General features: G+C 44.9%; 1 protein-coding gene across 3 annotated transcripts in view; it reads right to left on the reverse strand.

The window, feature by feature from the left end:
- Nucleotides 1-17,463, reverse strand: part of TTC39C (tetratricopeptide repeat domain 39C) — a 101,464-nt gene extending 84,001 nt beyond the window's left edge. For 2 of the 3 annotated variants that reach the window (XM_067699483.1, XM_067699485.1), the window contains exon 1: nt 17,300-17,463. In XM_067699483.1, the coding sequence (XP_067555584.1) occupies nt 17,300-17,451 (152 nt within the window). In that variant the 5' untranslated portion in view covers nt 17,452-17,463. Of the gene's footprint in view, nt 1-11,218; nt 11,242-17,299 lie in introns of those variants that run through there. The other variant, XM_067699484.1, reaches the window with a different exon arrangement.
- Nucleotides 17,464-25,772: the final 8,309 nt, after the last annotated feature.

A 25,772-nucleotide genomic window follows, 5' to 3' on the forward strand; every position in this document is an offset into this window, starting at 1 on the left:
CTGATGAAAGAAATCACAGATGACAGAAACAGATGAAAAGATATACCATGCTCTTGGATTGGAAGAATCAATATTGTCAAAATAACTATACTACCCAAGGCAATCTACAGATTCAATGCAATCCCTATCAAACTACCAATGGCATTTTTCACAGAACTAGAACAAAAACTCTTAAAACTTGTATGGAGACACAAAAGACCATGAATAGCCAAAGCAATCTTGAGAAAGAAAAACAGAGCCGGAGGAATCAGGCTCCCTGACTTCAGACTATACTACAAAGCTACAGTAATCAAGATAGTATGGTCCTGGCACAAAAACAGAAATATAAATCAGTGGAACAGGACACAAAGCCCAGAAATAAACCCATGCACCTATGGTCAATAAGTCTACGACAACAGAGGCCAAAACTATACAATGGAGGAAAGACAGTCTCTTCAATAAGTGGTGCTGAGAAAACTGGACAGCCACATGTAAAAAACATGAAATTAGAACACTCCCTAACACCATACACAAAAATAAACTCAAAATGGATTAAAGGCCTAAATGTAAGAACAGATAATATAAAACTCTTAGAGGAAAACATAGGCAGAATACTCTATGACATAAAAGACATCACAGTAATATCTTTTTCAAGCTGTCTCCTAGAGTAATGGAAATAAAAACAAAAATAAACAAATGGGACCTAATTAAACTCAAAAGCTTTTGCACAACAAAGGAAACCAAACAAAACGACAACCCACAGAATGGGAGAAAATATTTGCAAATGATGAGACTGAGATTAGTCTACAAAATTTACAAACAGCTCATGTAGCTCAGTATCGAAAAAAAAACCCAATCAAAAAATGGGGGGAAGATCTAAACAGACCTTTCTCCAAAGAAGACATACAGATGGCCAAGAGGCAGATGAAAAGATGCTCAACATTGCTAATTATTAGAGAAATGCAAGTCAAAACTACAATGAGATATCATCTCACACCAGTCAGAAGGGCCATCATCAAAAAGTCTACAAACAGGGCTTCCCTGGTGGCGCAGTGGTTGAGAGTCCGCCTGCCAATGCAGGGGACACAGGTTCGTGCCCCGGTCTGGGAAGATCCCACATGCCGTGGAGCGGCGGGGCCCATGAGCCATGGCCGCTGAGCCTGCATGTCTGGAGCCTGTGCTCCACAACGGGAGAGGCCACAACAGTGAGAGGCCCGCATACCACACACACACACACACAAAAAGTCTACAAACAATAAACGCTGGAGAGGGTGTGGAGAAAAGGGAACCCTCCTAGACTGTTGTGGGAATGTAAACTGCTAACAGCCATATGGAGAACAGTATGGAGGTTCCTTAAGAAAATAAAAACAGAGCTACCATATGATCAAGTAATCTCACTCCTGGGCATATAGCCAGAGAAAAACATGGTTCAAAAGGATACATGCACTCCAATGTTCATTGAAGCACTGTTTACAATAGCCAAGACATGGAAGCAACCTAAATACCCATCAACAGAGGAATGGATAAAGATGATGTGGTACATATATACAATGGAATATTAATCAGCCATAAAAAAGAATGAAATAATGCCATTTGCAGCAACACAGATGGACCTGGAGATTATCATACTAAGTGAAGTCAGACAGAGGAAGACGAATATCATATGGTATCGCTTATATGTGGAATCTAAAAAAAAATTATACAAATGAACTTATTTACAAAACAGACTCACAGACTTAGAGAACGAACTTATGGTTACTAGGAGGGATGAGTGGCGGGAGGGATAGACTGGGAGTTTGGGATTGACACGTACACACTACTATATTTAAAAAAGATAACCAGGGGCTTCCCTGGTGGCGCAGTGGTTGGGAGTCTGCCTGCCAATGCAGGGGATGCGGGTTCGTGCCCCGGTCCGGGAGGATCCCACATGCCACTGAGGGCGGCTGGGCCCGTGAGCCATGGCTGCTGAGCCTGTGCTTCCGGAGCCTGTGCTCTGCAGCAGGAGAGGCCACAGCGGTGGGAGGCCCGCATACGGCAAAAAAAAAAAAAAAAAAAAAGATAACCAACAAGCACCTACTGTATAGCATGCGGAACTCTGCTCAATATTCCGTAATAACCTAAATGGGAAAAGAATTTGAAAAAGAATAGGTACATGTATATGTATAACTGAATCACTTTGCTGTACACCTGAAACTAACACAACATTGTTAATCAACTATGCTCCGATATAAAAAAAAATTTTTTAATTTTTTTTAAATGGCAGAAGACATGAATAGAGACTGCTCCAAAAAAGATATACAAATGGCCAATAATCACATGAAAAGATGCTCAACATCACTAATCATTAGGGAAATAAAAATCAAAACCACAATGAGATATCACTTTACACCCATTAGGATGGCTAATGAAAAAAAAGTTAGAAAAAAATAGTAAGTGTTGGCAAGGATGTGGAGAAATTGGAACCCTTGTGCACTGTTGATGAGAATGCAAAATGGTGTCGCCACTATGGAAAACAGTATGATAGTTGCTCAAAAAATTAAAAGTAGAATTGTCCTATGATCCAGCAATTCCACTCTGGGTATATACCTCCCAAAGTTGAACACAAGGTCTCAAAGAGACACGTATACCCATGTTCATAGTAGCATTATTCACAATAGCTAAAACATGGAAGCAACCCAGATGTCCTTTGACAATGGATGGATAAACAAAATGTGATACATACACACACACACACTATTCTGCCTTAAAAAGGAAGGAAATTCTAACACATTTTATATCATGGATGAAACTTTAAAGACATGCTAAGTGAATACCCCAGCCACGCAAGGACAAATACTTATGATTCCACATATATGAGGTTCCTAGAACCATCAAATCCAGGGAAATAAAATGGAAGGGTGATTGCCAGGGACTGAGGAGAGGAGGAAGTGAAGAGTTTAATGGGTACAAATTTCAGGTTGGAAAGATAAAGTTCTGGAGACGGATGATGGTGACAGCTGTACAACAATGTAATTGTACTTAATGCCACTGAACTATACTCTTAAAAATGGTGAAAATGGTAATTTTATCTTATGTATATTTCACAATTTAAAATTTTTTAAACCTTAAAAACTTACTATCAGTTATAAATGTATAGGAAAATTAAAAATAGTAAAATTTACATTCACTTAGTAGCCTGTAATTGAAAACATTTAATGCTCAGAAACACTGAGCATTAAAGTGTTTTACTTCTCTGTAAAATATGTATCCAGAGTGTTTGAACAGCACTTGCTTTCTTTTTGTCATATAACTCATGATGCAGGGGGAGCATTTTTGCTACTACGCCTCGGTGAACTGTCCTCTTTCTTACCAAGTCTGGATCAGCTTCCAACATTGTAGCCTCTGTGCCTTCAACGTTGTGAAGTATTTCTGAGATTCCTTTAATGTGAAGTTTTACATTCATCACCTCCTCTGGGACATCCTCATCTTTTCCCTTACAACCACTCTCCTCCTTTGTGTTGATAAGCTCGCCTCCACTGGGCACCCGTGGGAGTCTCGATGGCAGAGACAACAATCCCAGGTTAGCTATTCCTTCTATAACTCCATTCATATTTGATTCAAACTTCATTTCCAGCATGATCACCTTTTTCTCTGCTGCACTTTCATCTTCGTTGGTCAAATCCCTCTTTCAAACAGCCGTTTTTGTAAAATGTCATGTGGGTTTATCACTATGAGACAAAGAGGCAACACCAATATACTCTGCTGTCTGTGTGGGAACTGAATAAAGGATGTGCAGTGCTCAATGACAGGCAGACTCTGAAACAAGTGATGTGACTGGCCACTGATCATGATGTGCGTCTGTTACATCCGTGGTGATCTGTGGGCTGAAGAGCCAGCAGCTTGTGCATAGTTACTCACAGCACACACACAGGTGAAACTGAAATGGGAACCGTGTTTTGGGGGGTACTGGTTATTTAACTAACCCCTGGTAACTGAAATCCATGCATATTAGAACCAAGCAAAGCAAGTGCTGTATGTGTATAATTACAAACTTAGGTAAGAAGCCCAGAGGAAAGGAACGTGATTCTTAGCGAATCTTCACGAATCTGAAAGAAGTCAGAGTGACTAGAAGTCAGAGTAAGGGAAGGGCACAGCCGTGCAACATAAGGCTACAGAGTGACATGACTGATCAAAGTGTTGATGTTTTAAATGAAGGTTAATATCGATTCTAAAGCTTGTTAAAATGAAAATCACTGTCAATTTAAAGCTATTTTACTTTTCCATTTTTACATAAACCACCATATGAAAAGAGGAGCTATAAGCTATTTTGTAGCATGAGCTTCTTTGGCTTTGTACAGCCCGAGCCTAGAAGCAACACAGTGAAATTATTTTAAAATATAAGAAAAAAAGGATTAAGCAGTAAATGGTCAAGGGCCAAACGAGGCAGGGCGAAGCCATACCACAGAGATGCTGTCCTGATCCTGAGAGGAGGAGGAGGTTATTCTAATTTCCTGGGACTGCTGTAATAAATTGTCACAAACTTAGTGCCTTAAAACAATAGAAATCTTTTCTCTCCCAGTTCTGGAGGCCAGAAGTCCAAAAACAGTTTCCCTGGGCTGAAATCAAGGTGTGGGCAGGGCTGGGCTCCCTCTCGAGGCTTTAGGGAGAATCCATGCCTTGACTACTCCAGCTTCCGGGGACTGCCTGCATTCCTGGGCTTGTGGCTGCCATCACTCCAATCTTCATGGCGAATGTCTTCAAATTTCTTCTCTCTGCTCTGTTTTCGCGTTTTCAGAGCAGTCTTCTCTATGCGTGTGAAATCTCCCTCTGCCTCCCTCTTACAAGGATATGTGTGATTGCATCTATCCGATCCAGGAGGATTGGCTATCCACCCAAATAATCAAGGATAATCTTCCCATCTCAAAATCTTTCACTTCATCACGCCTGCAAAGACCCTTTTTGTGGCCATCTAAGTTAACACTCAGGGGAGTTCCAGGGATTAAGATATGGATATCTTTGGGAGGACCGTTTTTCAGCCTACCACTGAGGCCATGAAAGGGTTCTTAGCAGAGGCAATATAATTAGACACAAAAAGATCACTCTGGTGGGGGTGGAGGAGGGACAGAGAGGAAAAGAGGAAGCCAGCTGGGCTCTGCAATTGTCCAAGGAGCGGTGGCTTGGACGAGGTGGTGGTGAAGAGAAGTGAATGGACTCAAGAGATAGGAAGGAAAACTGGCAGACACAGAAGGTGAGGAAGAGAGGTGCCTAGAGGACCTTCAAGACTTCTGGAGTCTATAACCTTGTTGCACGTGGTGCCACCCATGGAGCTTGGGAACATCAGAAGAGCAGATGTGCAGGAGACCATGAGGCTAAACAAGTGACCTGCAAGACTGCTGGGGGATGCCAAGCAGCACAACAATAGGGTTCTTTGCAGAGGAAGCAGGAGAAACAGCATACGCTCTGGGGTTGGGGCCAGATCTCCCACTCAAAATCTTTTTAACTCGGGTCCAGTAAGACTTCATTTTGTCCCAAGCAAAGTGACAGTGGTAATACTTATCCTCAGGGCTGCTGAGAGAACTGGGATTAAGGGTAAAATTCACGAATCCCAGCGTGTATTGATGGTAAGCACTGATCACCCACTTGATTACCATTCACTGCCGTTCTCTGCCTGATCAGTAATGCAAGCAAAGACCAAGTCCGCTGTGTGATTATATGACTGTAACACTTCTTACTTTATTCTGATTCCTCTCTAGCTTTGCTAATTCGTATTCGTTTATTGCTAAAGCCTGATGCTCATTTAGAGTTACTGATGTATTCTGAAAATAAATCATCAGGCTAAATAACGTCAATTTTTTCTACAGTTTTTCTAATTGTGTCATTAACGTGTATCAAATATCTTCCTAACTCATCAGTATTTAGTTCCTTCTCTATCTTAAATCATACAAATAGATAATCAACTCAATCATCTCCCTTCTACATTAACAGCAGATGGAACCAGCATCGATAAACAACTTAAAAAGAGATCATCCAAACTAAATATTATCAACTAGCTAAAAAGCCTTTCCAATCACCTGTTCAAAAAGGCTTATTTTTTAAGTAACAAAATTGTGTTTTCATTAATTTTCTCATCTTTAAATTATCACAGGGTCCTTTTATTACGTGTGGCAATAATCCACAAACCGCATGAACACTTTGAGGATTAAACACACTCGGCTGTCTAGACAAGCAATTCAAACACTAAGTTATCTTAGATAATCACTTAGAAATTTTAGGAGATTTCTCTATTTTTCTGTTAAAAAGGCATTTTCAAAGTGAAACTAGAAACTTATTCTTCATAATAAAATTTTAGTAAACTAGTGCTCAGTAAACAACTCTGAACTTCATAAGAAAACGTCTCTCACCAAAGCACCTACTTTTTCCTATAGTTTTCAGCGGAGCACAGGGCAGGAAAACTTCATTTGGGTTTAGTTCATTATTCATAAGCTTCCTTAACTATAAACTTAGACTTGAACTGAATAGCTCCTTGATGAGGTTTTGTTTTACTTTGAGATAAAACAACATTCTTCTATCAAGAGAAAAGCTCACAATTTCAAGTTAGCCTCAACTACCCTCTCTCATGAGCCCAGCTCTGATCCAAGATGCCACAGAAGGGATACAAAAACCACTCAAACCATTCTGTCATTTGTTGCTATTTTTACATTGGTAATTGCTCCAGAACAAGAATACATTGGAATTTCACCACAGCAGGTCCTGACACTTGGCTAAACTACTTCAGACAGCTGTTTCCACTCTCCCATGGCCCTTCCCTCCTTTTTTCCCTGTGATATTTCAAGAGGAGTAATTTCCAGCTCAATGTGTAATTTTAGTAATTCAAGGTAATGAGTGTCTCACCCATCATCAATACACAAAGCCCGAAAAGCTTGTGGATGCCCGTGGTTGAGAGCTGAAGCAAATGGCATTCCAGATATAAACTCTTGTTCTTTTCTGAGCAATTAAGTTGTTGCAAACCTTGCTATTGTCCAGGAGCTAACCAATTTCTCCAACAACTGCAGTCCTACAAAAGCCAGCCCCATTTCGCCTTGGGTAGTTCGAGAGTCACAACATCAGACAAGTATGCAACTGATGGATGCAACGTGATTCTTTTTTTTTTTTGCGGTACGCAGACCTCTCACTGTTGTGGCTTCTCCCGTTGCGGAGCACAGGCTCCGGACGCGCAGGCTCAGTGGCCATGGCTCACAGGCCCAGCCGCTCCGCGGCATGTGGGATCTTCCCGGACCGGGGCACGAACCCATGTCCCCTGCATCGGCAGGTGGACTCTCAACCACTGCGCCACCAGGGAAACCCGCAACGTGATTCTTTATTTTAGACCCCAATAAAGTTGAGGGTGAGCATGATTTACAAGACACAAAGATATCAAGTTCCTTTTTGCTCCAGAGATGAGCTGACAACACATAACTAGAGATTTTGCAATTCCCTATTCAAAATGAAGGGGGTAAAAGCACTTGAAGCCTTGACAGTGACTCATTATCCTGGAAGCGGTCCCAAAGCGGCCATGCAGCATGGATTTCCATGTAATCCAATTGCCCCTCAAACCCCAAATTTCTGTCATTTAGTAAATTCAACTTGGATTTGAATACAAAATATCATTTTCCCTCATTTTCTGTCCACTTAGAATAGGACCAAAAATTTTACTTGACAGAGATAAAGTGATACAAACATTTAAAAATCTGTTTATCTGGTGAATGACTTACACCATGGAAGTAAAACCTGAAGGAGGGCTGCTGTAGCCATGAGGCGAGGAAGTGAATTCCAAAGCAAAAGGCGTCTATCTAGATAAGGAGGCCAAAGTGGGAAGAACAGCAAATAATGCTTATTAACCATGGGAACCCAGAAAGAGACGCATCATGCTCAGATTCACGTCCTAGAAGAGCTCCACCTGGAAGGAATACAATGGTGGAATCAAGCATGTAAAAAACAGATTGAGCTAACACGTACTGTGGGATGCAGTGGATGGCGTGGCTGTGGCTGGAAAGACACAGGTCCTGCATGCTGGCTCCGCAATGAGAATAAAGAAGGGAAGGGACCCCAGTGGTTCTCCATCCCCCTGGAGGAGCAGAAGAACCTGCACTGACATCCCTTCCTGGAGCTCTAAGAGCCCTAGAAGCAGCCGTGTGTGACCTGGAAATGCTGGCGTTCAGAGGCAGCAACCGGTGAGGCCAACACTGGAGGAACCCCGCGGTGCGCTCTGCCCTCGCACCCAGGGTCACAGACATACTGGGGGCACTGCCTCCTCCAGCACGTACCCTCTGCAGCAGCCCTGCCAGCCGCGGCTTGCCTCCCCTTCCTGCTGCTCCCAGCGGGCCCAGGATTTCAGCTGCAGAGACTGAACCTGGTCTTGAGCCCTACACCCCAAGCCTAGTACCTCTCAATGGAGGTGTTCTGGAAATCTGTGGCGGCCATTTTGGGGTAACACGATGACGGCAGCAGAATGGGCCAAGGACCCGAGACATCCTCAATGTGCAAGAGAGTCCCAAGTATCACCCCATGTCCCACACAACCTCTGAAGGTCTTTCCATTATTTACTTCTGAAATCCACCGCCATTGACTTACAAGCACAAAATCATTCTGTCCTTGTTTAAATATACCCTTTCTCAAGATCTGTTCACAACTGTAGAAAACCATGTAACAGCCACACTGCTTGCGGCATCTGAGCTGCCAACACACCACAGCTACACCAGCCCGCGCCTACCGCTATCACATGCCAGAATTTCAAAGGGATGTTGAAAACTCCTTTACGTATATTTAAAGCCAAGTTATTAAAGATCCATGAAATACTGGATACCAAGGATTTTCATTAATAAATTTCATTTTTGCCATCTATTAAGAATCGGTAGCACACTGAAATTTATATCAGGAGAACTGCACAGAGAATTTATTTATTGGGGGTTTCTTATTTTTCTACCTTACTCTGATACTGTCCTCAGGGTGACACACCTCCCACCCCACCCTAACTTCCCTATAAACTTTTTCCAATTCATCTTTAATCCTAGAAATCTATTAAGGGCTTTGGTCTCCAAAGTACCGGGTTTGGGGAGGGATTTAAAGATGGGAGATCTGTTTTCTGAGACACTTTGTCAGCACACATCCCAGGTCCTAACGCTGTGAATTAATGATGCTGACAATAACCTGACACAGGCAGCCAGGTTCATTGCAAAAAATGCTTCCTCGTTTTCTCCACGTCAACAGTCCGTGGTTTGCCTTGGCATATCATGCCACTTCGCTTTAGGCTGTTTCCCGGCTTTCTCTTAACAAAGAACTGTCGTCTGTTACCTCTTTTATGTCAAGTGTATCTACTCTCTCATTTTTCTCCTATGGAATGGCTTCTGATCGTCTCTTAAATCCAAATTTATGCACTGTACACAGGTGCAAGCACCTAACTAGTCCATCTTCTGATGAAGGTGTGCTGAGCATTTACATTGTGAAATACATGTAATTTTGTGTTATGAATTTCTTTTTACTTCTCCTTTATGATACTATTTGGGCATTTTACTGACTTTTAGACATTATAAGTGTGGGCAGGTCATTTCATCTGTCAGTTTCATTTTAGGATCACAGAAAGGGAATTACACAATATTCTATCTGTTATAAAGAAAGGGCATTAGATTTGAGAGAGTCGAGAGCCATCCATCTGGAAAGCTTCCCCTCCCAACCTCCAAGTTCTTCCAGAGACCAGTTCTTCCTGAAATTCAGGACAGGGATCGTGGAGTCGAGAAGCTAGACTCCTGCCTTCTCCTGCCAGAGAGGCAAGTAACACCAGCATGTCATGCCGCCACCACCCGGGGTAATGCAGAGCGCTGGGGGAGGCTGATGGGAGCAGTGGAAGGGCTGGCCAGTGAGGGTAGGCCTCTGCCTGACCAGAAACAACATGGGGTGGAGGAAGGCCAGGTGCAGCTGAGACCCAGGGCCACTTCAGAAGCAGGAGACCTCATCAGAGCCTCCGATTTCCCTTTGATGGTGCCTGTCAAGACTGGCATGTGCTTGGCGGCAGCTCTGCTCCCCATCACCCCACACTATGCACTGGGCAGCCTGGATGCACCAAAGGGAAGAGACTGAGGAGCCAGAGAGGAGTCCTGCCACCTGCGTATGAGAAGCTGAGCATCAGTTCGGGGGTGCTTGGAGCCCCTCCACTGGGTCCAGACATGGCCACTGCACACGAGAATGCAGGAGGGCTTTGGGGAATCGAGGCTCCTGAAGGGCACTACCCCTGGGCTGCACGTGCAGATAACGGGGAGCTGACATGCCTATAAAACCTCTTGGACCCCACATGACCGCAGCGACCTCGGGAAGGTCAGGACCACCCGATGAGAAGTCTACCCATCTCGGCCCTCTCGCCCAGACAGGCAGCCGTGTGAACGATGCCCATACATCACAGTGCTGGATAAAGAGGCGGAAGGATGCTGCAGAAGCGCCACCTTCTCGTGGAAATCTGAGCTGTGTCTTGAGTGACCAGTCAGAACTAGTTAGATAACACAAAAGTCTCCAGCATGACTAACCTGGAAGGAACCTAGAAAGAGGCAGGAGGGAGGCAGGGAAGCAGACAGGACAGATGAGAGCACATCCTACACCAAGCCAAGACCTCGGACTTCATCCTGAGGCCAGCTGGGAGCCACAGAGCATCTAAAGCTCGGGTGACACACTCCCCGCGGACAGGCCTCTCCGTGGTTTATCAGATCGCCTGTGGGTATCAGAGTGTGGTTTGCAGATTTCTGGGGAAACTAACCCCAAATGACATTAGCAGCACACAGGTAAACTTCTCATAGTGTACGAGCTACAGAAGCGAGGTAGTGTCGTGCTGTGGTTAAACACTCAGGCTCTGCAGCCAGACACCCTGGGTTCAAAGCCAGCTCTCCCACTTACTATGAAACCTTGGGCAGGTCATCCAATGTCACTGTGCTTCCCCCCCAGCCCCCCGTAAGAGGGAAGTGACAAGAGCACCCCTCACAGAGCTGTGGGGAGGATAGAGTGAGGATGAACACACGGGGAGTGCTGATGTGTGGCCTGGCACAGAGAAAGTACCACCTAGTATTTACCATTACGTGTTTATTTTTGATGCACCATTAGGAAAAATAAGTTACCTAAACCAGTGATTTCACAGATATTACGGCTCGGATAAGACTGAGTGTTAAAGTGACTCTTTCTGCAGCAGATTTAAAGGTATTAAGCGAGCAATGCCTGCCCGAAGCAGGGACACACTTCTCACCTTTGTGTCCTGCACACGGTGGACCTTCTCTAAGGGCTTTCTCCATCATAACAGCCCGTTTTCCTGTAAGACAAGAGTAACTCCCTGTTGTATATCTATTTCTTGTGTTCTGAAATTCTTGAGCAAGAAGGAAGAGATGGAGAAAGCAACCTTAGCTTAGGGGGAAAAGGGCGGAGACGGTCAACCAGCAACCACCTTTACACACGAAGAAGAACCCAGTCCCCGTCTTCAACTCAGACGTCAGAAGTCATTCACGCACATCTAGACAGCAAATTTACGAACAGCTTTCTAGAACATGTGTCTGTAACTATGTGTGGTGACAAATGCTAACTAGACTTATTGTGCTGATCACTGCACAATATATACAAACATCACATCACCATGTTGCACACCTGAAACTAGGGTGTTGCATGACAACTATACCTCAAAAAACATGCATGCAAAGTCACTTGTTCAGAAACTGGGATGCATTTCTCCGAATAACAAGGCTTCAAGTGGTGACTAGATCCCCAGGTTAGCCCACAAAGACCTATTCAATACCAAACCGGACCTCTGTTACCAGCTGAACAGCGTACTACAAATGTAAGGGACGGAGTAGGTGGAGGAAAAAGTCTAAGACGGAGATGAATTCCTCCCCAAGTAACCCCAGCCCCTTGCACAGGGCAGAGGCGGTGGTAAACCAAGTTTTGAAATAACAGCCGTCTACTTTCTGTGCTTCTCTTATCCTCTCTCCTCTCCTGGAGTCCTCAGCATGGGCCTCTTCAAATTCCCCCCCTGCTGTTGCTGGGTAAGTAGGAGGGTGACCCTGGCAAAGGAGACTGGGGTGTGAAAAATGGGATTTCAGGAGCTAAAAAAGTCTGTGCAAACTGTCTAAGCCCTGAAACACAATGGTGTGTTTGGGGGTCCACAGGGTGTTCCGTGTAACGAGAGGAAAGAGCACCTCAAGCCATCCCACCCCCACGGTACAGGTGGTCACTTTTTTCTGACAATTTCCTATATAAACTCTCCCGTTATCCTACAGGCGGCTGCATTTTTAAAAAAAAATTCCAATTAAGCCAAATGAATCTTTAATTGGGATCTTCTCAGACGGTGCAATCATTGGGGGGGAAAAATCAGCCTTTTTCCAAACACACTGCTGAGTTGAGGAGGATGGAAAAGGGCAGCAGCTGAGTTTCCTCCCTGCCGCCAGTTCCCTACACCATTTCCCGCTTTCCCGCGCTTCTCCTCTTCCTGCATTTCTGCACCTATGGACTCTCCAGGGACTCTGGCAGCGAGGCCCAGGCACCCGGGCTCTGGGAGCAGCCAGATCATGCAGGAAACAAGGGCAGCCAGCAAGCTCTCCCTGGCGTCCAGAGCATCTGACACAGTGCTGGGCACACAAGAGGCTCCGACGCCTACTGGCTCAGTTACACAAGCCTTTTGAGTTTTTCCAGGGAGAACTACGGTTTGTACCAGGGGTCATGAAACTCTTTCTGTAAGGGGCTGGAGAGTAGATATTTTAGGCTTTGCAGGCTGTAGGCTCTGCATAGCTATTCAAAGAGAAGATACATAAATAAGCAAGTCTGGCTGTGTCCCAATAAAACTTTATTTACAAAAGCAGCCAGCCAGATTTGGCCCATGGGGCCTAGCCTGCAATCCCTGGATTATACTGAGCCATCTCTATGGTAAGACTGGCTCCATGATCGACACGCTCACAAATAAGGCCACGTGTCATACTGCTTGGTCATATGTACCATAAACTGTGTTAAACAATTTAGGATCCATACATTCATTTTAAACATACACGTTACCGTGAATTTTTCTTGCTTTTTGTTTTTAATACATTTTTGCCATTTTTATACTTTAAAATAAAGTGGAAAAGAAAAGTATCACAATTCCTAATACCGACTATGCACTAATTCTATATCAAGGCCTCATTTATGTATATTTGTCATCAGTGATCATTCACTTTAACCATTACATGCTTTTTGAGTTGACAATGACCAAACAGGGCTTTTTAAGAATATCTACAGCCAGAAAGTCGTAGTCATGTTGGCAGGGGTAAACAAGGCAGATGTTTTAGGGTCAGTTAAAGCAGATGGAGATGGTGACCTGAAGGGGAGGAGAGACAGGAAATGCCACACCTATGAAATAAGAACCACAAAGCTCTTCAGGCCAGGAACTCCAAATGTCTTCTGTTCTCCTCAGAGTTCAGTGTGTTTCACCTCTACTAGTCCTTCGATTAAAAAAGTAGTATCTCAAGCCAAAAAGAGAAAAAGATGGTGACACATTAGGATCCTGAGGCCCAAGGAGCCAGGTGTTAATTACAGATGCGACGGCCACACTGTGAAGGATGACGGTCATCGGAGAGCATGAGTTAACTAAACACCCTGAAAGGCAGAGCTGACTCCCAGCAAACATGGACCAACCAGCGGATCTGAGAAAAATCAAGCGTAGAAAAACCATCCAACGTGACAATCAAATAACACTAATAAGCTGGCAGCTCTCACCCCCCTTCTCCAGAAGCCATTTCACATCTCTCCTAGAGTTCCATTTCCACCCACCTCCGCTCACGTTCTCCTCCCTCCTCCCCTCCCCCACCCCAACTCTTCCTCCTTCAACTTACTCACTTTCACCCCATCATGGCGCTCAGCAACAGTGCCTCTGGAAAATTTTCCTTCAAGCTGGGCTACACATTCCTTCTCTCCAGTCCTACAGGCTACGTCTCCCAGCCTCCCCACCGGCCAATCTTAACCTGCACCTCAACACCTAAAAACCTAGTGCCTGTATCGTGCACATAACCACAGCCTATCTTTCATCACGAGCCTGAGTACCTACAGGTCTGAGTGTGTGTCACACACATGAAAGTCGTTAACAGTGAGAGTGTGTATGTGTGTGGGAGATGGAGTGAACACTGCTGAATGAGAGCACTGAGCCCCCCAACCAACACGAGGAATGTGATTTCAGATGGTCAGGATCACGAACTTACAAAGGTATATCCTTGGGCTTAAAGCAGCACCACTGTACCCCAACCTCTGGGAACACATCTCCAAGTGCATGATGGGGGCTGAGCATCAACAGGTAGCAGTAGTTACACTACTACTATAGTTACAACAGAAGTGGCAGCTACATTTTGAAATCCCAACTACGGAGTCTCATATCTCAAAAGAAAGCCCCTACTGTGCATATATTTTGAACTCCTATATGTACAATATCTGAATTATACAATCCCGGCTTTCCACGAATTCAGAATGGCCAAGTAACCATTTCTCATTAGGTAGCTGTTGGGGAAACTTTTATAATCCTAGTAAGGTGGCAAGAGAAAGTGACCTTCTTGCTTTAAGTTTCTTAACGTGTTATTCTTACACTAGGCACAAAACGTTTCTACTGTTAAACTAACGATAGGATTCTGGAATTTTTACTACAATGGGAAGGGTGGTGACAAAAGAATCCTAAGAAAAGAGATCATCTAATTGTTCTATCTTCTGTAGAGAAACTGAGCTAGAGGTGTTCCTCAAACACGAAATCACTGCTGGGTTTTCCAGCTGGCCATTCGACTCTGGAACTGCAAGAGAAGTATCCCAGTGCAGGACAGGACCCAAGTCTCATCAAACGCATTATGTGAGGCTAACTTTAAATAGAAAGGCTACCTGCATTCGGGACATTGTGTCTTCTGTTCAAACTATGCCGTCAAGAAGAAAGAACAAGAGTAGTGAGGAAGACACCAGGCACAAAAGCTAGTTAGTGTTTATTGAGCGCTTACGCCAGCTACCGTGAATTCTTTTAATACTAACCACCACCCTACAGGTGTGCGCGATTCCCATTTTATAGGCAAGTAAGCAAACTGAGAAACCAAAGTCAGCAGCTACGAAAAGTGGGCAACCAGGATGGCCACCCTTGTTGCCGGACAGCTGATAGGATTAATGCTACCACTATCCACTCCTAAAAAAGAGTTTAAGTTGCTGGAAAACGAGGTCACAGGGCAAATTACAAAATATAATCAGTTAGGCAGGACAGGCAGGAATGGTTTAAAGGAAAGAGCCCTGGATTTAGAACCAGGGCTTGTGTCCTGGGCCACGCTAAACACGGAGACTTGAGTGCCTCGTTACAACACTGTCATGATAAAATACACCTCTCTCTTTTGTTGTCAGTGGAATAGTGAGAATATAAGGGAATGTGCCTGGCACTGTGCTTAGCAGAGAAGACATACTACAGTATCTTGTTCTTTTATCCTCGGTTCCCATTTCAAAATATAAGCAGACAGCTACAACTCCTAGCTCTCCAGCGTAAGCCCCCCACCCCAGACCCCCCCCCCTCCCCTCAGCCCCAACACCCACAGAGAAACACTTTCAAGGTGTATCTTTCCGCCCTTGCTGTGAGAAGAGCTTTCCTAACGCTCAAAATTTGCCCTCTAGCAACAGTGCATACAGAGGTGTCTAGATGAGGCAAAATGACTTAGTTCATGCCTTTCAATATATGGGAACCATGACGTAGTAATTTAAGTATGTTAGAGCAGTTTAGAGGGAAAAGAAGATCATTAAAATAAGTAACAGAACATTTCAAGGCAAGAAATGTTGAAATATGCAAGCACAGTGTCTTGATCAGCAACTGAAGAAAGTAAACTTGACTCAGACTTTCTCCACTCCTCTCTGATACAACATAAATTCCCATGTCTTTAAAGAGTGAAAGCACAGTAAGTGAAACTTTTTTTCATGAAATACATTCTCAGATGGCTAAAATAAGCCACAGGAGACACTGTGAGACGAGTCTTTTAAATCTATCCTCTGGAAATCCTTGATGAAACTCTGGCTTGAAATCAGACTGAATGCTTTAAAAATAAAATGTTCTGAATAAAGCTAAGAAGTTTCTATTTGCAGATTTTTTTAAAAAACTGATTTAAAAGTAAAATGTCTCAGTGAAAAGTTTATAGTTGTGAGATACTTGCTTTGCCATTAAGCATGTGTAAGCTCCCACCGGAAGAAACCACCATTCTTTTAAGTCTGAAAACTTCAGGCGTCTGTATCCCACCGTCCCTCATTTGCTTACAGACTGTGGCTCTCAATCACAGCTGCACATTTGGTTTGGTCCTCTAATTCCTACCAAACCACCAGCTCTAAAGAAATGCAGCAATTGGCCCTTAAACATTTACAGGGAAGCTGCTAATCAACATCCTTGAGTCTTGTCAACACTAGAAGGTCAAATTACAAACTTGCTTCCTAAACCAGAAAGCGGATGCTTCTGCTCCCCAAAGAAATTGAAGGCTCCTCCCACACCCACGAGAAAGCAACCAGGTTTTAGTTTTTCTTCATTTTTAAAAAGAGGAATAAAAAATTAACTGAACACACGTGTGCTTCCTCCCACTCTCCCGTATATTTAGAATCCCTCCATTTTCTTCTACCTTTAAGTTAGAAAAATCCATCATAAATTCGCTCTCTTGAAAGGCATTAGCAACTCATTTTGGGGACTGAGTTTTAGAAGAAAGGCAGAGAGAGGTGAGTAAGCAGAGTTCGGCTGATTCTTTTTAATTCCTGCACGGCCAGGCAGTTATACATATCTGTTTTCAAACAAGGAAAGCGTTTGCAATGCACAACGATGCAAAGTAACGCGAGGCACAAGAAACGGGCACGATGGCTGGTGTGGTCCGTGTCACAAAGGCAGCACGCTAGCCGGAGTCACAACCCTGCAAGTCCCGGGCTCGCGGCTGCCTCAAATCGCATCCGGTCTCAAGTCTCAAAGCCAACGGGCTCCAGACCCGGCAGCGGGGGAGGCGACCCATGAGAGAGAATCGGACAAACACCGGACGCCCCTCTTGGAGGGCGAGGCCGAGAGAAAGTGAGGGAACAGAGCAGGAGCCGGGAAGACACGCGGCGAGTCCCGCGGAGGGAAAGGACCACGGAGCAGGGGTGGAGGCGGAAGGGGAGATGTGGCAGAGGCGCCGGCTGCAGCTCAGGCAGAGGGACAAGACACGGGGAAAGGCGACAGGGCCAAGGATCACTGACCGACGGGAGGGGGAGGGGGCTTCTGGGACAGGCCGCAAAGGGAAGCGCGCGAGCCGGCCCCGAGGGGCGCGTGCCGGGCGGGGGAGCGAGGCGCGTCAGTCACCTGTATTGTTTGAAAAGCTGGTCCGACTCCCTAAAGCCGTTGTTGAGCAGCATGTTGATGCCGGCGAGGGCCAGCTCCGCGTCCTGCAGGGGCGCCGCCGCCGAGTCTCCGTCGTCCCGCCGCCGCGGCCGCTGCTGCTCCGAGCCAGCCATGGGCGCGCGAGGCTCTGCGCAGGGCCGAGGCGAGGTGGGGTAGCAGCTGCTGCGGCCCCCGCTCGCGCCCGGAGCCCGGCTCTACCTGCCCGGAGCGCGCCGGAGCGGGCGCGGGGGAGGGGCGCGGCGGGCGGGGCGCGGAGGGAGGAGCCCGGGTCCAGCTGCAGCGCGGCGGGGGATGTGGGCGCCCAGGCCGCCGCCTCCAGCCGCCGCGGGGATTACTCAGCAGCCGCCCGCCCGTCCCCTCCGAGGCGCGCGGCTCGCGCCGCCACCAAAACGGAATCCGTTTCCGGGTGTCTCTACCCCAACGGAGCCAGGGCCGAGCCGCTGCCGCCCCCGCTTCCTGCAGCCCTCGCGCGCCGCCCCGGGCCCTCACACCGCGCCCCTCGCGCGGCAGCCCGGGGCCAGCGCGCCGAGCCTGCCCGGACACGCGCGAGGCCCCTAGGCCCGGCCCTTGACCCCCTCCTCCAAAAGGGCCGGACCCGGGAGTTGCAGGGAAGCTGGAAAGGGCAGACGGGTTCGGAGAGCGCACAGTGAACTCCGCCCGGGCCGCAGCGAGAGCGCGCCTCGCTTTTGCCCCGAGTGACTGAAACCCCACGCAGGCGGCGCGCGCGACCCGCAACTTTATCCGCACCCTTGGACCGCCTACTAGCTCGCGGCAGCCAATCCTCGAGGAGGTGGGCGGCGGGGACGGGGCCTCCGGGCACCTGCCCGACAGCTGCCCCGAGCCCAGCGTTGAAGAACTGGAGCGGCGAGGTCCTGGGTGTGCGGCACCCACCCTCTCCGGCCCGCCACCAGCATTTGCGCGATGGGGCAAGAAGGCAAATGGTGGCCCAGATGGCACATACCTAAATATTCAGGAGTTATAAATTACGCTGTTGTGCGTTCTACTCTCACCCTGACAATTATGCTTTCTTACCAATGGAAGAGAAAAATAAGTGTAAAGCTGTGGTTTCCGTAGGACCGAATGTCAGTAAAACGCCAAAGATAACCGAATTTAGCCATTATTGACTAAATTCTGATGATGGGCTGGTGATGTGTGTCTGTCTGCGTAATATTAGGGAGGCAAAGAACCCATAAATTGATTTTTGTCATTTTTCCATAAATTAATTTTTCTCACCTTTGTCTTAGCAAAATCACTATGTATGTTGTTACAATGAAGATTATGTTATTCATGTCAAATTAAACCACCTTTCTTAAATCGTCGTAGTTCTTAAAGTGTAGTTTATTAAATTCAATTTGGAGAAACTTTGCTCTGCCAAAACATTTACAATTGTAAATTACAATCGAAATTGTCTTTAAAAATTAAAACGATGTTCAGGTTTCGAGATAACCCATGAATTGTAAATATCATGTCCAGCATTCTAGTGGGATCAATAAGATAAATGATCCCAGAAAATATTACAAAATAATATAATTTCATCCTGTAAGTAGCTATCACTTGTTTTGTGATTTGTGCCATTCCTTACACGAATATCTCAATCCATACTATATTCCCAACATTCATCTATACAAATTTAAGAGTAATGTGAATTCTTGTCGCTCCTTAGCTGTTGTGTATAACTGTTGCATCTGGAGCCACAAATTAGAACACCAAAAGAAGCAAGACGATGCATGAGTCTCAGCCCTGGGAAATAATACTTTGTAAGGGAGGAATCATTGCCTTCATGTGCTCTGAGAAGGATATGACAAGTTGACCAATTTTTTTTTTAATCCAAGCACTACTGGATTTAAAATAGTGTTAGTTTCAAACATCAGCACTGCCACAGGTTATAGGTTCCATTGAGCCAGCACTGAGTGCCAGATCCCCAGTGATAGAGGTGCCTATGTGTTCCTTAATAAATGTGTGTGTGTGTGTGTGTTTATGTTGTGATGAGCAGGGCCCTCTAACATGGGTCTTAGGTACTATACCATCCATGGGGCTCACATGGGCCTCTGGCACAGAAAGGAACCCCACTGGAACATACTGCCAGTGGTTACAGGAGCTGACAACATGACCAGTGCTTACAAGCTGCCTGAACTTTGGATCTGTGGAACCATCCACCCCCAAATCCCTGTAACAATCTAGTCAACAAGGGAGGGAAACCAGGAGAGCAATACCAAACTTAGCAGATAGCCTGTACTCCCCCAACTGGAGAAGGGCGCCTCACACAGTTCTCTATGTCCCTGTTACTTGAGGGCGGGGGGGGGGGGGGGGAACAGTCAAGGCGTTGACGGCACCATGGGTGTTGTTAACAAGTTGTTCCTGGGACCCTGCAGCTGAGGATGGGGGGAGGAGTGAGCAAAATCAAAGCCATGTTTGTGGGGCTAGTTCCATCTCAAGAACCTAGCACAATCAGTGACGCAGACTTAGTGAAATTAAACTGTTGAAAGACTGAGGCAAGGTCCAGTGCAACTTCCCAGCACCCCATAATAGGCAAGGGAGGGGCAATATGGATAGAGGATAACTCTGCCAGGTAATATACACCAGATATGTGTCACGCTGGATTTAACCACATACCAAAACAATGAGATTAGCAGCAGCAGCATGAATGGACGTTTTCAAATATTTGCCCTGTAATGAGGGACACAAAGAGGATTCAAAACGGGCCCCATGATCCTGAAGGGAGACAACACACGGACCAGTAATTATGCTTGCAGCTGTAGCTGGCAATGACACCTGCCCAAGGTTCACCTTGCAGGTGGGGAATTAAGGCTGATTGTGCTTTCTTCACTGGATAATAATGGCAGCTAATGATGGATATTTACGGGGTCATGGTGTATATTATCTACAAAAGGAAAAGAAATCTAGATTACGAACACGTTAGGGCATGATGCACTTGAAATTGCGAGATTTTCAGCACCCTCTGCAGAACTAACACAGTCTTCAGTGCGTTTTCCTCTCAAGGGGAGGAAAGAACCTATTTTCCTTCCATAGACCTCTTGTGGGCATTGTCAGTACTTTGTGTCTCCTCATGAGATTTCATTATGAAAATGAAACTCCAAGTTCAAATGATCACTGAAAAGTTGTAGACATGTGTATTATCCTTTACACGGTAGATTTTTTTTTTTTTTGCGGCACGCGGGCCTCTCACTTTTGTGGCCTCCCCCGTTGCGGAGCACAGGCTCCAGACGCGCAGGCTCAGCGGCCATGGCTCACGGGCCTAGCCCCTCCGCGGCATGTGGGATCTTCCCAGACTGGGGCACGAACCCGTGTCCCCTGCATCGGCAGGTGGACTCTCAACCACTGTGCCACCAGGGAAGCCCAACACGGTAGATTTTTTTTAATAAGATGTCTTGGTTGCAAGTAACAGAAAAACCTGACCCAAATTGGCTCAGAATAGCAAATGTATTGATTCATGAATGGAATTTTCCAAAATGAGGCTGTCCAGGGCTGAAACACTATGACTAGGACCCAGTTTCTCCCCCTGTCCACCTCTCAGCTCTACCATTTTGGTGCTTGGTGGTTCTATTCTCAGACAGACCCTCCTCTCCTGGTCCCCAAACAGCTGGAAGCTCCCATGGCTGCCTGCTTGCCTCTTCACATCCAGTAGGAAGGCATTGCTTCTTGAATGCTTAACTACAACAAAAATCCCCTAATTGAACCACATTGGCTTTGATTGGCCTGACTGTGGTCAGGTTCTCATTCTTAAACCAATCAGTGTGTGTATGTGTGTAGGGGGAGAGGGAATGGCATTATAATTGAATTTAGCCAATCAGAGCCTTCTCCAGCATCTGGGAGGTGGGACCAATTCCATCCAAACTCCTTGGCTGGGAAATTCCACATCTATTAGGAAAAGGAAGTCAGGAAATGGATGTCAGAAAGACAACCAGCAAACATCCCTTAACCTTGTCCTTCCTAAACATGTTTTGGGATTTTGGAATTCAAATTATTTAGTAATGCTAATAACCATGCCTTAACGTATCTTTGTAAATCTGCACTACCAATTGAAATAAAGACAGGTTTCCGAATGTCTTGGAACTCCAAAAAGGAGGAGAGCTGGGAAATTAATGTCACTACGTTTTCATATTACTCTAGCTTTGATATCAAACTCAGTCTTTAACTCTACTGAAGGTTTAGTCGGGTAGCTTTGTGAGGGTAGATCTAGTTAACTGCTTTTAATTAGAAGGCAAATCAGGTCAAGGGTTGATATGCAAAACTTTGTGGCAGGTTCCTTTCTTTTCTGCTCACAGGTGGATCACCAGCTGGTCTCTAAGGAGGGGAGCACCCATGGGGGCCCACCTGGCTGTTTCTCCAGCAGGATGGATGTCTCCGACAAGATACTCATGCTGCCCTGGAAACTACAGCAGTGACCACGGAGCAGGAAACCATTCCCTTCTCACTGTATACCTTCTCATCTGTCTTTCCCCAAATCAAATACCCAATGGACCACAGTGAGGGCTTAAACAGGTGTTTACTAGAGCTTAGATCATTGTTCTGCTGCTGTCTAGATTCCTCCCCTGGCTGGCTCAAGCAGTGAGGCCTCCTGTCCAAGCTCTCGATTGGGATGTGTCTTTGAGTGGAAATTCAGGTCCTCTCCTGGTCTTCAGAGGCTCTCCCTCTCCCTCCCTCCCCCAGTCCTTTTGCCTTTCTTCCTGCGTCCCTTCCCTTTAACCTCTCTGCTTGCTAGTCACTGGTTCTTGCTGTTCCCTAATCTACCGTCCCTCTCTCCTCCTTACAGAAGTAATCAAGCCTCCCTGTCCCTTAGTCCCTCTCATGACTCGAGCATTCTGCAGCCTCTGGTGAACGTCCACGGCTTCTCTTCTCTGTCTGCTGACTGTTGCTCTATAGAGGGAGAGGTTGTCTCTGATTTCAAGGTCTGTGGGTCTGTTGAGTCCTGCAGGGGGGTTGGGGGTGGGAGGCAGAAGAGCTCTGGTCCCGTGGATGAGGGAGGGGAAAGGTGCCAAAAGGTCCGGGAGTGCCCTGGTGGGTTTCCTCCTGGAGTACCTAAAACCAAATATACCTTCCACTGTGATTAATTTCTATCTGGAATCCCCATTTTTATCTAAATAAGGAAATTATTTGCCTTCACTTGATTTAACGTTACCCATTCCTTACTAACAATCCTGGCCTTATTATGCTAACATTAAGCCTTTCCTACACTAACTGACAACACATGGCATGGCTCAGTTCTCTCTAACCTCTATGCTTCTCCCCTGACTAGAGGAGGGAGGGGACTCCTTTCCACTCACAGAACCACGTATATGAATCTGTTTAAGTGGAAGCAGCAGCGGCTCCTCACTGGCTTCCCAGAGTGGATTTGTTCCAAATCATAAAGTGTAGTCAGATTCACTTGGACTGTCTAGAGCACGCAGTAGGTGCTCAGTCCCTGTTTGTCAATTGTATGGTGAGTTGGAAGTGTAGGGAGATGGAGATTGGGCTTAAATCATAGACTATGATTTGGGTTCTGCAAAGCATTACCTTGTTGACGTGGGGCAATTTTACTTAAACTCTTTCAGCCTCAGTTTCCCCATTTATGATATGAAGACAATCAGTAGCTTCAAGGCAAGTAGCTGCAAGAGTGGGCACATGAATAAGCTGCAATAGCAAGATATTATCTGAATCCACACAATTAGTTTTCTAATATTAATGAAAGCTAGTGGAGCCTTCTGTTCTTATATTGTCAATGGCATTATCTTTTTTTCCCAACAACATTAGCTTGAAATATCCAGCTACAAGAAAACCTGTGCAATTAAATAACCAAATACGTCATACGGAGATGATTAATTTAAACCATTTCTAATATAAACAGCATATGTTTGCTATTTTAATGCAGCCTGAGGCAGAAGTGCCAATTTTCTTCAGAGGGTATAAAAAGTATAAAGTAAAAATATCTAGGTCTTAGAGTTCTTCATTTGGGTCTGAATTGTGTTTGCTTTAATAATCCATTAGTATGTTTTTGACACTGCCTGAATGGCTGGACAAGGAAATCTATAATATTTAGTATGAACATTTAAAAAATGCATCTTCTATATATCCTGTGTGTGTAACATGTTTTGCAGTCAGCTATGGTTGGTTTATCTTTGCAAGAAGAGACACGTTGTTAATATAAAATAATGCCTTATTCATTTAATCACTTGTGTTTTGCTCTGGGGTTAAGTTAGCAATCTGGGTGCCCCAACCGAGAACTCAGCACCACTGAATTCCCTGTGGTTAATTAAGGAACTAGTTGAAAAAAGTTTTTTATCAATGTGGGTAATCCACACAGGTTTTACTTGTGCAATGTATGGACACCACTGAGTAGGGTGCCCTGACATTCTGGTTTTCACAGGGCACTCGCTGCGTGTTCTCAGAGTGTCAGAACAGGGGGAAGTGCTGGCAATATTTAGACAAATATTACAAGGCTTCTCAACACTGAGGATAAAACATATAGCCAGAGACACATCCACAGTACAATATGGTAAGTATCATAGTAGACCTCACTATAAAGTTTCTCAGAATCCATTTAATTCCTGGATTTGCTCCTTAAATGGTTATAACAGATGTTTACCTTATGAACTGATATTCACTGATTTTCTATTAATTTGTTGATTCTTTACCCCTTCAGAGTTAGCATATGGGCCACATTGGAATACCTCTATCACTAATTTATAGCCAGTCCTTGATTTTTGAGCCCCCAAATAGTATTACCCAGTTTGGGTTCCCCCATCAGTTATCAAAGGAAGCTAATCACTATTTCTGATTACGTTCACATCTTTCTTCAAAAGAAGATCCACCACAACTGAAGATATTTTTAAGAACCTGAAAAGGGACTTCCCTGGTGGCGTAGTGGTTAAGACACCATGCTCCCATTGCAGGGGGCCCGGGTTCGTTCCCTGGTCAGGGAACTAGATCCCACATGCATGCCACAACTAAAGAGTTCACCTGCCACAACTAAGACCCAGTGCAACCAAATAAATAAATATTAAAAAAAAAGAACCTGAATACAATTTTGAAGACAATTCCAGAAAAGGAATTAGATGAAAAAATAATATCTTTTAAGAAAAGCTTCGTATGTAAAGGAGAAAACATCCACTACAGTATATAACATTGGATATTTGTTTTAAAAGATTCTATTAAACAAGCTCGCTTCCCTATGAAGAGTACACATACACACACACGCTAAAAAATCTATTTTGAAAATATCCTATAATTAGAAAACAGTGATGGCTGCACAACTCTGCAGATATACTAAAAACTATTGAACTGTACATTGTGAATGGTGAATTTTACAGTATGTAAATCATACCTCAATAAAGCTGTTAATTTAAAAAAATGTAAAATCATTCTCAGTGACAAAGTGAAAAACAGTAGGAGAAGGGAGTTCATGTTTTGAATCTTCGATTTCATATGTCTGGGGCAGGAAAAAAGTTTATTATTAAAAAAGAAGAAATCTCTCGAAGAGTGTCCATAAATCAGGAACGGATGCTGGCTACCATCACAACACACCTGGTGCTGGGTTAAGACTTTACATATGTTGTTCCACTTAATTCTCAAAGTAACCCTGTGAGGTGGGCTTTATCCCAGGTTTACGGATGTGAAAACAAGTACAAACAAGTCGGATAATTTTCTCAAGCCCATGAAACCCGTAAGAGTTCAAGTGAGGCGTAAACATGGGTCTTATTGCATAGAGTGGGTAAGTCTTAGTTGTTAAAGTAAAACCTAGTACCCGCTGAAGGCCTGAGTGAGGGAGTACACGCGCACACACACACACACACGCACACACACACACACCATTGTGAGTTTCATATGGCCATTATTATCATCTCTTCCTGAAAGTAAGAATGTGACTTACATTTAGAAGGTATTTTGAATACAGGCAAATATATGATCTCATATGTGATCTGAGTCAGTAAAACTGGGGTGGAGCCCGGTTTTACATTTTATTGAAAACCCCAGGTGAGTCTGCATTTTATTGAAAACCCCAGGTGAGTCTAATGTCAGGGAACAGCCCTAAGTGAAAGAGTCATCTGAGTGACAACTCTGGAAAGCAGAGAAGCTACTGCTCATCTTTGTGTACATTTCTTACCCGTAGTATATGTTTCAGAAATATTGCATGAATAAGTGAAAGTGTAGCTTAATGTATGATTTTGATGGTAAATCATTTGATGGTAAATCATCTTTATATCCTTGGATATGAACAGTTGTGTTATTAACCTGAGGATAAAGGTATATACTTAGAGTTTGAAAACAAAAGCGTGTCATGTAATACCTTAAGAAATTCTGTGCACTTCATCAGCTAGGGGTCGATACATCTGGAGTTGACCAATCAGAAGAAGACAGGCCCTCATTAAGGAGAAAAGGAGGATGTGGGCACCGAGAAATCACTTACATCCTAACTCTTGACATTTATTTTTAAATG

The sequence above is a fragment of the Pseudorca crassidens genome, chromosome 12 (assembly GCF_039906515.1).
Source record: "Pseudorca crassidens isolate mPseCra1 chromosome 12, mPseCra1.hap1, whole genome shotgun sequence".
Taxonomy (NCBI): Eukaryota; Metazoa; Chordata; class Mammalia; order Artiodactyla; family Delphinidae; genus Pseudorca; species Pseudorca crassidens.